This window comes from Drosophila grimshawi, unplaced genomic scaffold (assembly GCF_018153295.1).
Source record: "Drosophila grimshawi isolate 15287-2541.00 unplaced genomic scaffold, ASM1815329v1 contig_1148, whole genome shotgun sequence".
NCBI classification, from domain to species: domain Eukaryota; kingdom Metazoa; phylum Arthropoda; class Insecta; order Diptera; family Drosophilidae; genus Drosophila; species Drosophila grimshawi.
In genome coordinates this window covers 102,916-118,326 of record NW_025062646.1, presented here as the reverse complement: position 1 = coordinate 118,326, position 15,411 = coordinate 102,916, and the positions used below count along the sequence as shown (strand labels likewise).

At 33.5% G+C, this 15,411-nt stretch overlaps 2 protein-coding genes and 1 long non-coding RNA gene across 3 annotated transcripts; 1 reads left to right on the top strand and 2 right to left on the bottom strand.

Moving 5' to 3' along the window:
• Positions 1-3,682: 3,682 nt before the first annotated feature.
• Positions 3,683-14,987, top strand: LOC116806045 (calcium/calmodulin-dependent protein kinase kinase 1). Its single transcript, XM_032741830.1, has 7 exons — positions 3,683-3,778; positions 12,080-13,163; positions 13,216-13,570; positions 13,812-13,999; positions 14,054-14,287; positions 14,358-14,647; positions 14,707-14,987. The coding sequence occupies exons 2-7, from the start codon at positions 12,102-12,104 to the stop codon at positions 14,777-14,779; spliced, it is 2,202 nt and encodes a 733-aa protein (XP_032597721.1). The 5' UTR covers positions 3,683-3,778; positions 12,080-12,101; the 3' UTR covers positions 14,780-14,987.
• On the bottom strand, positions 6,781-8,128 carry LOC116806048. Its single transcript, XR_004365508.1, has 3 exons — positions 7,616-8,128; positions 7,282-7,429; positions 6,781-7,183 (listed from the first exon to the last, which is right to left on the bottom strand). It is a non-coding gene; the product is annotated as an uncharacterized LOC116806048 (long non-coding RNA).
• Positions 9,281-10,570, bottom strand: LOC116806047. The gene is made up of 2 exons (XM_032741835.2): positions 10,529-10,570; positions 9,281-10,429 (listed from the first exon to the last, which is right to left on the bottom strand). Exon 2 carries the CDS (start codon positions 10,424-10,426, stop codon positions 9,350-9,352), a length of 1,077 nt encoding a protein of 358 aa, XP_032597726.1. The 5' UTR covers positions 10,427-10,429; positions 10,529-10,570; the 3' UTR covers positions 9,281-9,349.
• Positions 14,988-15,411: the final 424 nt, after the last annotated feature.

Genomic DNA, 15,411 nt, shown 5'->3' with positions numbered 1-15,411 from the left:
CTTAGTGTCTTATTTTTACTTCATTGCATGTTTTTCAATAAAACTATATACGTATCTACTTCGCCGCGCACTGACTGACTATCGATCGACCGAATGCCACACTCCAGCATCGATATCTTGTATAATATAAAGTGTACTTTCCATGCGTACGATCGAAAATACCACGCTCTCTATATCTTCCATATTACCGATCTGGACAAATAACTTAAATTTCGTTAAATTAAAAAGTGGTTAATACTCCAAGTGGAAAAAGGTGGTTAAAGATATTAATTGAAAGATAATATTTCCGATGAATCGTTCCTTGTTTTGGTTGTAGCTAGACAAATATTTGTTTTAATATAATTAATAAAATCATTAGCCTGCTCGATATTAAGTAAATTGGATCTTTATTACATTTGAAACATTTAGCAGTTTCTCAAACACATATACTTATCTGAATACCTAGACCTACTTTTCTATTGTAGCACTACAAAATTGTCGCTACAAAACGATTTAATTAATAATGCTAATGTTATTATAAGAAATTCGAAATTAGATTTTTTTTTGTGTTGTTTGGGTGTTTTTACCCATACTGCATTGGACGGGAATCAAACTGAACAGTTTCTCTGACGTGCACATATGCTAATGTTAATATAGTTAACAATTTTAAATATCTAGCTAGAAGGGTTTTGAAACAATTGCGCTTATACAGACACGGACTGGCAGGCAATGCCCACAATCAATACACGGGTCTACCTTTTGGTAACACGGCTTAAGAAAGCTATATTATATGTAATGGATAGGTCTTCTAAATGCTTTTTGTAAATAGTAAATGCAATATATTTATTTATCCTCGCCGACTGCTAATACTAGTCTAATACCTGCTGATCGGAATCGATAGGAGAAGATATTTCCCATTTTTGGACACGGAGTGGCGATAAATTTCGTGACCGAAAATATATTTATGCCGATCTTAGAGCTACTTCGTATCCAGCATTGGTGTCTCTCTTCGAGTGGAACTTTACAAAATAAGCGAGAGTTTTATATTTTTGTTTCTACAAATATCAATACTTGCCGACAGTGGGGAGTATGTCCTTGAACACGATGAGGTAGATCCCCTTACTCAATCAACTAAAATGTAACTTCAAAAGAACGGTGCTGATAGCTTACAAACAGGGTTTGGACAATAATGAAAAGCAAACTGCGATATGACTGACAGATTACTTTGTCGGCATAACCGTTAAGAAGTCAGAACATTTTAGACAACTAACTCTACAAAACTGTTGATTTTATTAATATTATGGAGAAACGGAAAAATTTTTCTATTAAGGAAGGTATTACTCAGCTCTAATGAATAGCAATATTGTTGCTGTACGAATAATTAAAGGAGAACAATATTTCATGTTCCAAGCAATAGTTTAATTAAAATGTTTAATTTTTAATGTATTATTATATTCCACACATCGATGTTATATCAAAGGTCGATACAGTACAGTGTATACAGATATTTTCTGAGCATACATATATCTTAATATGTTTCTTAGTTGCTGCCGTATTGTCTCTCGACTTTATTTTCGTCTACTTACATATACCAGTTCCGATAGTACAGTTTATATACTAATAAATGGCACAACTCCCCTTTCCGCATTCCTCAACTTGAAATACTCGAAATTTACACTTCGTCCCTAGTTTGTACCAATAGGGCGAGTTAACCCGATAAAAGTTCATCTCTATGGGATAGCATATGTTTAATCCGCTCCCACAATATTTTTTGCATAGTTGCTTCTTGCTGAAGTCAAATAGTACAATTCCGTTGAGAAAATGAAGTGACATATTTAGAGGTTTTATCAGACAAAAGTCTTCTTCGGAGACAATATTACTTAGCCCCTTAAATGAGTAAGCGCCCACATTAAGATTTTATATCCCTTTATAAAAAAATTCCCAAAGTCCCACACCACTAAAAATTAATATATTGTATATATAACAGTCTGAACTAATAATGAAGTTAAAAAGGACACACAAACGTGAACTTTGAATTTTATAAGCATTATAAGAATTACACAATTAAATACAATAATTAAAAAAGTAAAATGGAGTGGTATGAGCTCCATTAGGACTTCAATGGGCGTTGTCTATGCTAACATGTAAATCATAGTAGGAAATGTTTCCGGTAGCACATAATTTAATCATATTTCTTTTCACATTGCTTTTCAGACATTCACTAAAGAATGCAAAGATCTTTGCCTCCACTGACCCCGGTGAGACCCAAGTGCTCAGCTTGCGATCATAGCACTTAACTCCCACTAGGCACATATTTTGACCATAGAGCAATACACAGATTTGTGGCAGCATCTTTGTATGGTACCATCCATAATAAAGTGTGAAAGAGATAGTATGATAATTGATTAATAAATTAATCATAGTACAATTTAATGAGTGTACAAGGGATGGAAGATGAAGGTTTGTTTTGTTTTGCCAGAATTTTTCAGATATTTAATTAATAGAAGCATTGAGCTGATTCCACCTCCACATCGTCAGTTTTACGATTGTAAATATTGGTATTCACACTGAGACGACCTTGTATAATTTCGCCATGGTTTAGCTGATTTGAAATGTACAGAGACTTAAGCATACACAATATGTGCATATAAAATCAATTAAGCATTTATCGACAACCTTATAGACTATTTACACCGGAATGGTATTTCACCAGACGCAGTTGTCCCATTGGGAAATAGACAGCGAGGGACGGCCCCTGTAAAAATATCGGCAAGTTGTATGTCGATTTGGGAGAGCATTTGTTATATGTTAGTAGTTCCGATTTTTTTTTTTATCAGGTATGCATTTGATCAACCAACAGTTAATATTTGATTTTCGTTGTATACAAATTTGAAAATGTCACATTGAACCAGACCTAAGTTCATCAGGTCTTCACATTCAATTATATTTTCCATCTATTAATAACATATTGTTATACTTCTATATTAGTAAATTAATTTATATGTACAAAGATTCGACAATGCTTAACCAGATGTTTCATAGCCGACATCTCCTTCTCGTGCTCTCTTTGATGAGCTCCTGACCTATAGTATCAATAATTATTTGCTGGAGACACAGCGTCAGAATAAATCAGCTGATCATTACAGCTGACACTGTAGCCGGTGTGAACAGCTTTCACTCCAACTTCAACTCTAACAGATTCTGTTAACTCAGTTGTATGTATGTATTATAGGTGTTTACGTTAGCGGATGCAAAGGCCTCTACCAAACTACATATAAGTGTGTTTAACACGGCTGTACACTTAACGCTTAAATCTATTTTGGAGTATATATATACATATTTGTGTACGTAATACATTAGCATGCTTTATTTACATTCATACATTCGTATGTACTTTTGTAGTCGAGCCTAGCAATCTGCGTATGCATATGTTTATATACAATATGTATATATATATATATATATTTGTTTTATAAATATATATATTTATGTGTATGCATTTGTGTGTTTTTGTACAAAGGTGATAAATCTCAAAGGTACACCCACAAATTTTTAAAAATTTCAGTTCCGCCCATGTGTTGGTTGAAGCTGCTCACTTTCACAGTTCACTTCCGAGGAATTAAAGCTTTAAAAGCTACTATCGCCAGCTTTAAATTTACTTTTAATGCAAAGCTATTTTTGCCCACGCGATTCCTTTCAGTCGACTTTTACATTTAACCGCGCATAGTGTTTTATTGTTTTTTTTTATTAAATGTTTGTCATTCACTGAAAATTCCATTGAAATTAAAAGTGTGGTAATGTAAGTCTTAAAACCAAATAAAATAGCTTTAAACTTGTGCTTATACATATATAAATATACGTATGTACAGATGGCCAAAAGACACAAATGTATATGTGTATGTACAAATGAACATGTGTTGGGACCTTATCCTTATGGGACTGTCAAGTGTAGAACTTATGTACATATGCAAGAAAGTAAACTTGGTTGCTTATGTAAAAGCATCAATAAATCAAGACATATATAGCTATCTGTATATATGTACATAAGCGAGTAACAATAAGAGATTTGAATAATCTTATGAGTGAGCAGCAATAAATATACACCAATGCGTAATACGTACGTGCACAAGTGTGTACATATGAATTTACAAGCTTGGCGCCACTGAGCAGTCAGCCAACATCCTTGATAAAGATGCATTATGTACATATGTATGTACATTCATATGGACTATTTAAGTTCGTGTGCATGTGTACACACATATTAATGCATTGTTGCCGCCGCGTGCATTTTTGAAGCGATTGTGATTAATATTGCTGTCGTTTTTTTTTGCTTGTTTCACATGCTTTGCTTAGCTTTAAGTGCATTTGTATGAGTGTGAGTGTGTGTGTGTGTACACACATTCATATGTGTATGTGTGTGCTTCGATTCTAAATATATGTGTATAATAATAACCCTTAACCTTCGTGACTAAGTCGACAAAGTACATTAGTTAGTTAATGTTTATTCATTGCGCATTTAATATAGAAGAATTTGTATGCATAGTATTCAAATTGGAAAGAGGATACTCAAAATACACACATATGTATGTACAGATATAAATAAACCCGAGTCAAATATCGATACACATACGTACATATTTATAGGTTATAAATGAATATGTTTCATCAACTGTGCATGTGTCTTTTTATAAATAGAAAAAGGTTATAATGAACTTGTGCAAAGGTATAAAACAGGCAGTATGAAGCATCTCCGACCCTATAAAGCATATATATTCTTGATCAGGATAAACAGTCCATATATATTTAATATATTTTTTATTTAAATGGAGCATATCCCACTACGGATTACTCTGATACCAGCTGACTTCAATAAATACAATGTTTTCTTGTTGAAATATGGGGTTTGGTTTGGTTACTGAAACTCAAAAACTACGAAAAGTTTAATTCTATAAATAACATTTGTTTAAAAAGTACAAAATCATAATATTTCGAGCAAGAAATTTAAATGTCAGCAGATTAACTCTGATCTATAAGGGAGTGTAATCTTCGGAGTGCCTAAGATAACAGTTATTTCCAGCTTTTGTAGTAGAAAGTTATGAGTTATCTCCATTAAAAACGGGGAAATAACAGGGCACTTCATGTATTATCTTCAACTTCAACTATCTTCGTAAATCTCGAAGGGGGACAACACATAACTCGGGCATTTGCTCCAGTCGAGAGAGTGCGATTAGAACAAACGGACATTTTTTGTCGACTCGGCTATTAATTCTAACTAAGAATGTTTACACTTTATGTGCTCGAAGGTGTCTTCTTCTCCGTTACATACTTTTGCCCGTTGTGCCCTTTTAACAAATTTTAAATGTGTTCAAGGGTATAAAAAAACGAATTTCAAAATGCCATCTTTCCAGCTCTTATTGATAGCGATATAATCGTTGTGGATTCTCAGCTTATATATGTGTACATATATACGAATATACATGCGTATATATATATATATATATATACATATATATATATATATTAATATGAATATATTGAGGAGTACGTGTATGTACATATATCAAATTTCTATACTAATTGTATGTAGTGTTGACTTTTTCTGATAAGGCTCGTATACATACATACATATACATAAAATACAATAGAATAACGGAGGGAAAATTAATTAAAGTGAACCTTAAATGCTCGTAATTTATCATCTCAAAAAATATTTTTTAAGTCTCAGGACATTTATACAGCATTATAAAACAATATTACAGACAGCATTATATGACATATCTAAAAATTTATATAATTGTGAATTTATTGGTGAATATGCTTATTACCAATATTTTAGAGAAAATAGATCTTTTGGTTCACCCTAATCTGGTTGTCAGTAAATAATCTTAAATCGACATTTCTGACAGTACTTGGGTTTAATCTATTGCGATGGGATGCATATCAAAAGCTGTGCTGCCTTTAATATTACTTAGTCTATGCTTGTCATCAGTAAAAAATACTGAGCACAATGAAGACGCCGTACAAAAAATACCGACTAAATACAAAACGTCGCATCCAAGTGACAATATGATTTTCAATTCAATAGCAATATTGATTGAGGTTATCACTGATATGTATAAGGTTGCAAATAATGATATTGCAATTCGAGTCTTCAATTTGCTTGGAGATTTCATTTCGAAGATGGCCCAAGAGGCCAAAATTTATGCAGCGCTATCATTTCGCGCGTTGGCCTTAAATCATATTGAGTTCGCGAAAGAAGAACTTGCTGGAATTGCTCAATTGATTGAAAACGCATCCCAGTTTGTTAATAATACAGTAATCAATTACAAAGTACATGCAAATCAAAAGGAAATAAATGGAAAGAAAAACCAAAATGTTACATATAAGAGTCGTGTTTTTAGTAGCGCTTGTTATATTGTGGATGACTTGGTTAAAATGAGTTTTACAGAACTACATACTTGCTGCAATGTCACCATGAAACCAATAATTTCGTTATGTCAGGGCTTACGGATATTACTGCTCACAGGCTCCGGTTATATTTCTGATATAGCTCACATGATTAATCGCATAAATTTTTGCTTGGGTAATAAATCCTTTAACCTAGAATATAAAACGACATGCGTTCATTTTGCTTACAACGAGATTGCCAATCTTATTCAAGGCTTAGATAATATATTTCGTAAATTTTTAACTCTATTGCGTTTGAGAATTGTATACTCAAAGTGTTGTATTTCATTAGCAGTAGTCGAAAAAATTGAGAAAAATAAAAATGTTATTATTGTGTAAAATAATTGTCTCTTTTATTCACATAAAAAACTATTACTAATATCCTAGTTAATAATGCTCAAATCAAATATCCCAATCTTTTGAGCACGCTTTTCATAATTTGTAATCTTTTTTTCAAGTTCAAGCTGTGGTGTACAATCTAGAATCATTTCTGATTCACCATACCAAAAAATCGTGGGCTTACTTGATTACCGCATGGATTTTTAAAATAATATTTTCTGTAAATATTTTGATTATTCGGTGATCCAACGTTGTGTTCTCTTTGTAATTCACCCTTTTAATAAAAAATTGTATTACCTGTTGATTGCATTTTTATTTTGATTGGATGGGTATGCCTTGGTATCATTGCAAAATCTTTAGATTTCTGCTGCTTGAGTTGCACGAATTTCAGCTGTGTGCTGTTGCAGACAAACTAGAGCTTCGATTTTTTCGGGTTTGTTTTAAAGGGTTACGCGTTGGTTGTCAGAAAACGTAGTCAGTAAAATGTTTTTAAAATTTCAAATTATATCGACTTACACCAGCAGGTATATCGCTTGTCAGGATATCGATATATTTTTGAGTATGTAGAAAACTGTGCAAATGTAAATCTTCTTAATTTTTAGAGCCTTGCTTGTTAGAAGCTGCGGGTTGGCCGTGTCCAAACATGTATTAGCCGAACTATTTCCTAGTGAAAAAGTATCGTATTGATGTTAAGGTTACCTTGATAATTATTTTTCTTGGATCAAAAGAAGGAGCTAACAGACTATGGTTCGAATAACTCACATAGTTTTTGTTGTGTTTTTTTGATTAATAAAACCATTTGGTGAAAGATTCATTTAGTTTTAATAGCCCAGAAAGAAACTGAACTTACCCTTTTTGTGTCCAACAGTATTTGGCTAACACTTAATTTATAAAGGCAAAATACTGTTTCTATGTTAACAAGTAAGAGTGCTGTAGTCGAGTGAGCTTGACTACGATATACACGATGTACCTTGAACCCAGCTGTTAAATATATTAGTTTTATTGGAAAATTTGCCACTAAAAAGTTTTGCACCCATTGTGAGCAGATCTGCAAGTGCATTCCTTTCATATGGCAGGTACTAAAAAAAGTAGGGCAGCGAATATTTTTATTCACAATCCCGAACTGACTGGCTACAAACACGTGCATATATATAAATACTTACATATATACATACACGCAATCGTAACGGGGTAATGGGGCTCTCCAAAATACACACGAAGACATATTGACGCTCGCGTCGATTATAATGCCATCTCTTTCTCACACATGCGCTCGCATATTGATGCATACCGAAAATGCTTGCGGCTGCTGATAGAAGTGAGATCAGTATGAGGATATATTTTCGACTATAACTTAAGTGTTTCTCATGCGATTTTGTGGAAATTTTGGTAGTTGACCAATAATATGCATATGCATATTATGAATTAACTACAAGATTCTGCCTTTATTGTAGTGTTTATCATAAATCAAAATATATCGTTATTCGAGAAGCGGAGACAGGTATCGATAAATTAAAGCAAACTTGATCTGCGCCGGGTAAAGACCCTATATTCAAAATTGAAGTCTGTAGCTCTTATAGCCTTTGTGATCCGCGTGTCCATACAGACAGACAGACGGACGGACGGAGAGACGGAAATATCTATATCGACTAGGCTGTTGATCCTGAGCAGGAATATATGTATATACTTTATGGTGTCGGACATGCTTCTTTCTATACAAACATTTGCACAAAGCCATTATATCCTTTTTACCCATTTTAAATGTGTCCAGGGTATACAAATAATGTACAGAAATGCAAACAGATGTCAAAGGAGACATTTTAGGAATTTATTAATTAATAGTTGGTAAAAAATTAGTTACAATTAAGCGAAAAAACAAGAATGGTTCTGTTCCTTATTGAACTTTAACCTTATTGAACCTTAACTCCGATGGATATTTGTTTCGGTATGTTGTGGAAGAGGCTCTGTAAATCAGGCCTAAAAGTTCCAGCATGCCAATGGAAAACCCAATTGTCTAATCTTTCTATCCCTTTCTTGGTTGTTGTTGCTACGTTTTCTTTAAATCCTTCTGTCACCTATTACTATCGTTATTAGGAAAATTGAAAAAGTTTTCAAGTTCATACTGACTAAAGCGCAGACTATCGAATCGGCTTTTTATGCTTATCAGGAATCAAAAATATATATGCTTTATGGAATCGAAGAATGAAACATTTCTGCCTGATGCATACAATGGTACAATTTTATTATATCCTTTCTATCTTTTATTAATAAGAAAAGTGAACTTTGTTTCAATATGTTATATATAAATTTAAAGAAAACGCTTTTTTATTTTTTAATACCTGCAATACCAACCGAATGAATGGGTACGAAACTTATACAGATTTTATTCAAATTAGTTAATGTATGATTCCCCTTTACGTAAAATGTATTTAAAACAAAAAAGTTTAAAAAATTTGAATTGTGTTGATATTTTCCCTTCTGTTCATATAAAAAAAAAAAATTTTTTTTTTTTTAATTAATTCACAATGTCATCTTTATATTGATTCATTAAATTGCAACTTTTTTTGAGAATCATATAATAGGATTAATATATTTTTATGGTATAAAAACATTGCTTCAAGCTTTTATTCATTTGACCCTGTGGAAAATCTACAGGTATGCAATGATTGTGAACTCTGTTGCTTTCAAAATCACGATTTTCAACTTGACTTCGACGACGGAATCTACGTGAGGAAACCAGACCCTTTTTCATTTTTAAGTCAAAATATGTTTCTAGTTCCTCAAGTTTACTGAATAATAATTCGAAGTCACGCTCAGCATTTTTAAGAAATTTACATCGAATTTCATAATTTCCGAACAAAAAACAATTGCAAAGTCTTTGTATGCGAAACTCAAGCTGTCGCATAATGTATTTGCTAGTGATCTCAGTCATGGCAAACACATCCAATGCAACGGTGAGATCATGTCCTGCTGCACACTTGAAGATTTGTGCCGAATAAAGTTGCAAAAATTCCATATACCCCTTACAGCAGCCTATATCACTCTTAAAATTCCAGTTCTGCAAAACAAATTGCTGTACATCGGCATAGTATGTAAAGGTTTTCTGGATCGCGAGTAGTGTGTTCTGCGTGTATTCGAGTGCTTCGTCAATAATCTCAGAAAACATTATGTGAAAGAATTCCATTTCCTCAAAATAATTTGTTAGGAGAAGTTTTACCAGCGTAAGTTGCGTTGTAGGCATTTGGCGAAGCTGCAACAAAAGGGTATAACTTGAATTTTTGGCAACTTCATAGAACATTTCGGAATCATGTGCAAAAATTCTAGCGATATCGGCTGCTGTATCGAAGAATGCCGACAAATCATGTAATTTTATTATCTGATGTTCGGTATTTTGATAGTTATCGTCTAAGATACTTAGCATTGTGGAAGTTGTTAAATTTTTCTGTAGATTTTCACGAAAATTCCTCAGCTGATTTTGAAGTGATTGCTTAGAGTCCTCTGCTAACCTGATTGCATTAAAAAATGTTATTGGTATATACTCTCCTCCATTTGATTGCGTCCGCTTGTCAAGTCTATTGGCCACAGCTTCTCCTTTTAAGATTGGTAAAATCGCTACCACACATGTCAGCCATAAAAGCGTATAACTCCAGCGGCAAATCATTTTCTAAATTGAAGAACATGTCATGCACATATGTATATTAAAATATGTTTGCTATAAGGTGTATTAAAAAATATCTTTTATTTACAAATTATTATTACTTACAAATTTATTTGAAGTCTTCTGTTGAAAAGATCAAGAGCGAATGACAAAATTCACATGTACATTCTACACACATACTAGATAGAGAAAGAATGCACAAGTATTAAAGATCACAAAATCTAAAAATAGTTGTTATTTAAATATTGCGTGTAGTTTTTGTTTTTTATTTTATTTATATTTTAATGCCAAATGTTTGGTATAATAATCGTACTGTTGAATTCGATAATAAATGGTTACAATTAATAAATAAATACTCCATGATATTTAAGGCAAGATCAGTTATTTAGATATATTTAAATAAATATAAGTATACTTGTTTACATAAGTAAGTGTGTACAGTGGTGGCCATATAATCATGTTCAGTAAGTATTGGCCAGAAGTGCATATATTTTCCGTCTTCATTTTCAGAGCCGTTTAAATATTGAATTTTATTATTTTTTGTTTGCAAAAAAAAGAGAAACTGAATAGCTAGCTATATCTTTTGCTTTGATATAAACGGATATTTCGTCTCGGCTTTCCCAAGCTATACGTTTGATAACTGGCTCAAAAAATGTGGAAGATATAAGCTCGAATATTTGGGATAGACTTTGCCGTAAACATACATGAACATGAACATGAGACATGAACGAGCCCTACTGTGCGCCCTTCTGTGTTTTGATATTTCTTAATGGCTACGTGGGTTCTTTTGTAGGGCTGGCATCTGCTGTTCCCTGATTGTTTACATTCACTTTCTATTTAGTTGTGACCAAAAATAGCACAAAGTTTTTTTAGAGAATGAGCAGATATTTTAAATGGTAAAGAAAACATATATAAATCTCGATAGTAGATGAAACCTTTTGACTTGAAAATACTTTTTACCCAGACCTGAGTTGGTCCAAAAATCTTTGAGTCAGTAGAGTTTAACTAACTCCCGATTATAAATCAAGCCATTAAAACTGACATATTCGCACTACTTTTTTAAAAAAAAAAAATATGTTGCTATCGGTTGTAAGCAACTGCGGAATTATACGGAGACCAGGTCGGCTAGAAAGCGAATTCCCAGGGTGCTTAATCTGTTACTGATAAGTGCCGAGCAGGAGCATAATAAGTGTTTTAGAGATTCTGCTTCTTCATCCACTTTGTAGCTTCTGCAGAAGTAATTTTAGGGGACTTTGAGTATATTGCCGTGAGTGCCGACTATGCAGTAAACAGTTAATGTTCGTATGAATGCAGTGTAGCTAGGAAAATAGCAAAAATTAAGTTACCCAATTTAAGAAGCGTTATTTTAGTCTCCTACTGTTGTAAGTTCACCCACAGCCGGTTTGACATCTTGATTTTGGGATACAAATGACGGCAACATTTTAGTATTATTGCAACTGTATGACCGTTATCTACACTTAAAAGATCTTAGTGTCTATTATTGAATTATGTATTATGCTATTTTCTACTCGGGAGAAAATGTATGTAAGAGGTCTTGGATCTTTTGCCAAGTATCATCTATTCGATCATTTTTGTTGTATTAGTATTCTTATTGCTAAAATTTGCATACATTGAATTACAATTTGAATTATTCAGGAACTGAAATAATGGACCTCAAATGCAGATATGGGTACATGTAAAAAGTCACATAATGTCGGATCTGAATGTACCAGAAACAGGAAGCAGCAGTGCTCCAGACCAGGGGAATATTTTAAAGTCTGCTGGAAAAACACAAGAAAATGTTGATGATTTTGCATCCAAAGCAGAAAGTGCTATTAATTATAACTGTGATGATGATGACGATGATAAGGATGTTATTGTTGCCAAAATACAGAAAGGTTGTGAGTACAAAACAATCGAGCCGACCAATAAAGAATCAAGTTCGTGTTTGGATCGCCAATTAGATAAAATGCACATTAACTCGAAAGATTCAATCAAGGGACTTAACACAGGGATTGGCGATCAGTCTAAACGTCAATATCTTAAGTCTGTTGGAACCAAACCAAAAATTCACAGTGGTGGGGCCAAGGCGAACCAAAACATTAAAGCTGATAATGATAAAAACGTTGAAATTTTGGAATGTAAAAACCTTAACAAAAGCAAGGAAAGTAGAATTGTGCAAACTGTAATGGCGCAAAGTTCTACGTCCGGAAATGATTCGCCATATTCAGTTCGTGACAGTCCACAAAAGAGTATTGATACAATACCTGTTAGGATGGGTTGCTTACAGAAAAATCTACCTATCCTACTAAAATCGCAGTCGCTGGACTTATACAATGATGATTGTGGTTCATTTACTGTTGATCAACAATTCCGTAATCGTCTTCTTCCAAATATTGAGGAATGCCGGCCATTTGAGAGCGAAATTCAATCATCAAGCACACCTAGCACCGAGGAAACGCAACAATGTCAAGTCGATAATTTGGACAAATCTACAGGAGAGACACGTCAGCGTCCAATACACCGGCCAAATATTGCAGCATCAATATGCCAACAACAATCAACAGAAACACGTCCAATTTATCCGAACGTCCCATATAGCCCATATGGCAGTCCATATGGTAGTCCTCGGTCAGTTCGACGTCGGCCTCCCTTACGTGAATCACGTCGAATATCTATTGAGAAGTCAGGGAGTTTTCTTCAGCTAAATCAATATAAACTTATGGATCAAATTGGACAGGTAATTATTAGTAGTTGTTAGTCATTCAATTAATAAAAGATTCCGTTGGCAGGGTTCATATGGACTTGTAAAATTAGCTTATTCTGAAGAAGATTCTACACATTATGCTATGAAGATTCTGTCTAAGAAGCGTTTACTACGACAAGCTGCTTTCATGCGTCGGGGTCCAAAACAAACCACATCTCCACTGGATCGTGTCTACAGAGAAATTGCAGTTTTAAAAAAACTTGATCATCCTAATGTTGTGAAATTAGTGGAAGTACTAGACGATCCATTGGAAGACTCGCTGTATATGGTTTTTGAGTGGGTTAAAAAAGGAGAAGTTCTCTCTATACCCACCGATAAACCATTACCAGAGGATCGTGCGTGGAGTGTGTTCAGAGACTGCCTTTTAGGATTAGAATATTGTAAGTACAATTTTATTTAAGACCAAGAATAAAGTGCTCTATTTTCAATCACTAGAGTGAAAAAAGGGTGTTGGCTAAGATTATTTGTCAGATGTTTGCATGGACATTAATTGATTTGGCCATCCCGAAATGCTGTCCCCTATAAAATTACTAATGAATAAATAAATGTTATTGTGAACGAAAATACGCATGCCAAATAAGGTATTTTTAACTGTGCTCGGTCGTTTTTCTTTCATCACAGTGCACTATCAAAAGATTATCCATGCGGACTTAAAACCTGGAAATTTGCTACTGACAGAGTGTGGGCATGTCAAAATTGCTGATCTGGGAGTTTGCAATGAGTTTCTTGGAGAAGATGCTATAATGAGCAATGGCTCAACAGGAGGTACACCAGCTTTTCGAGCACCTGAGACACTTGTTTTGGGAAAGGTACACAATATGAAAAATATTTGGTCATCATTTGATAACTTTTCTTTTACTTAGAATGTGTACTGTGGCCGTGCAGCAGATGTTTGGGCTCTGGGAGCAACCTTGTACTCTTTGGTATATGGAAATGTACCGTTCTTAGCTACATCGATACCCATACTGTATGAGAAAATAAAAAACGATGCAGTGGTGCTTCCAGATACACCAATAATAAGTGGAGAAATAAAACACTGCATTCTTCGAATGCTTGAAAAGGATCCAACATATAGAATAAATTTGCCACAATTAAAGGTACATATAAAATCGATGTAAATTTAAATGAATATCCATACTTTATTAATTTTTTAATATTTTAACTTAGGTAAACCCGTGGGTTACCAAAAACGGCGCTTATCCCTTGCCAACTGAAGATGAAAACTGTTGCTTGGTACAAGTAGACGACGAAGATATAAACTCGGTTGTCCGCAGCATTCCAAAGCTTGATACTCTTATATTGATTAAAACGATGCTAAAAAATCATTCCTTTGGGAATCCTTTCATGAAGAATATATCCGGAAGGGCATCTCAACCGGGCGGTTCCAGGTTGGAAAAATTCGCACAATCAGGTAGATCGAATTCCGCACCAGGCTCTTATCATATGGCATTAGAAAGGTACGAATATAACACCGTTTGTTTTGTGGAATAGTATATATAAACACATTTCTTTCTAGAGAGCCATCTATGGACAGTGTACTTCCAGCGCTGTCTGAACATTGCTCTAGCAAACAAAATGAAGAAATGTAATGAATTAAACAAAAAGCACACAATAAATAGCGAATACATGATATAAGTATATAAGTATACAAGGGACCGAAAAACCGATAATGAAATCAATTCTAATCTATAAATATAAATGAATAGCTAAAAAAAACAGCATTCATCACTATTTATAAGCAATACATGTTTTCAATTTATATTATAAAAGTTAAATAATCCTATATTGTATATTACAGATTTTCTGTTGTTTATTTTTTTACAGGAACTTAGTATACTGGGCTAGTGCAGTTTCCGTTTGTTTGTATGTCCATAAGGTTGGAGTTACTTAATTTTAATACAATGACTCAGTTTATATGAATGACGGACTAAAACAGATTTCAGATTTTTTCATCTTAATGTTAAACCTTACATTAAGATTGGTTTTTGATGTCCCCGTTATTACTTTTAATGTATGAAATAATCTTAAACATAATTAATTCATGACAACAAGAAAAAAGTAAATAACTATAAATCATTTTTGTTTATCTGAGGCATACTAAATATGTATTCTTAGAGTAAAATCAAATTCATTTTTATTTTTTTTAATTAAGAACAGAAATTATAATTTATTAGCATAGACGATTTCTCAGTACTCTTGCAGCAGTGAAATACCTGCAGAA

Coding starts and splice junctions, on each gene's coding strand:
- LOC116806045 (XM_032741830.1), top strand. CDS start 12,102: ATGCAGATATGGGTACATGTAAAAAGTCACATAATGTCGGATCTGAAT. Junction 13,164..13,215: donor TTATGGATCAAATTGGACAG/GTAATTATTAGT, acceptor TTCCGTTGGCAG/GGTTCATATGGACTTGTAAA. Junction 14,648..14,706: donor TATCATATGGCATTAGAAAG/GTACGAATATAA, acceptor ATTTCTTTCTAG/AGAGCCATCTATGGACAGTG.
- LOC116806047 (XM_032741835.2), bottom strand. CDS start 10,426: ATGATTTGCCGCTGGAGTTATACGCTTTTATGGCTGACATGTGTGGTA.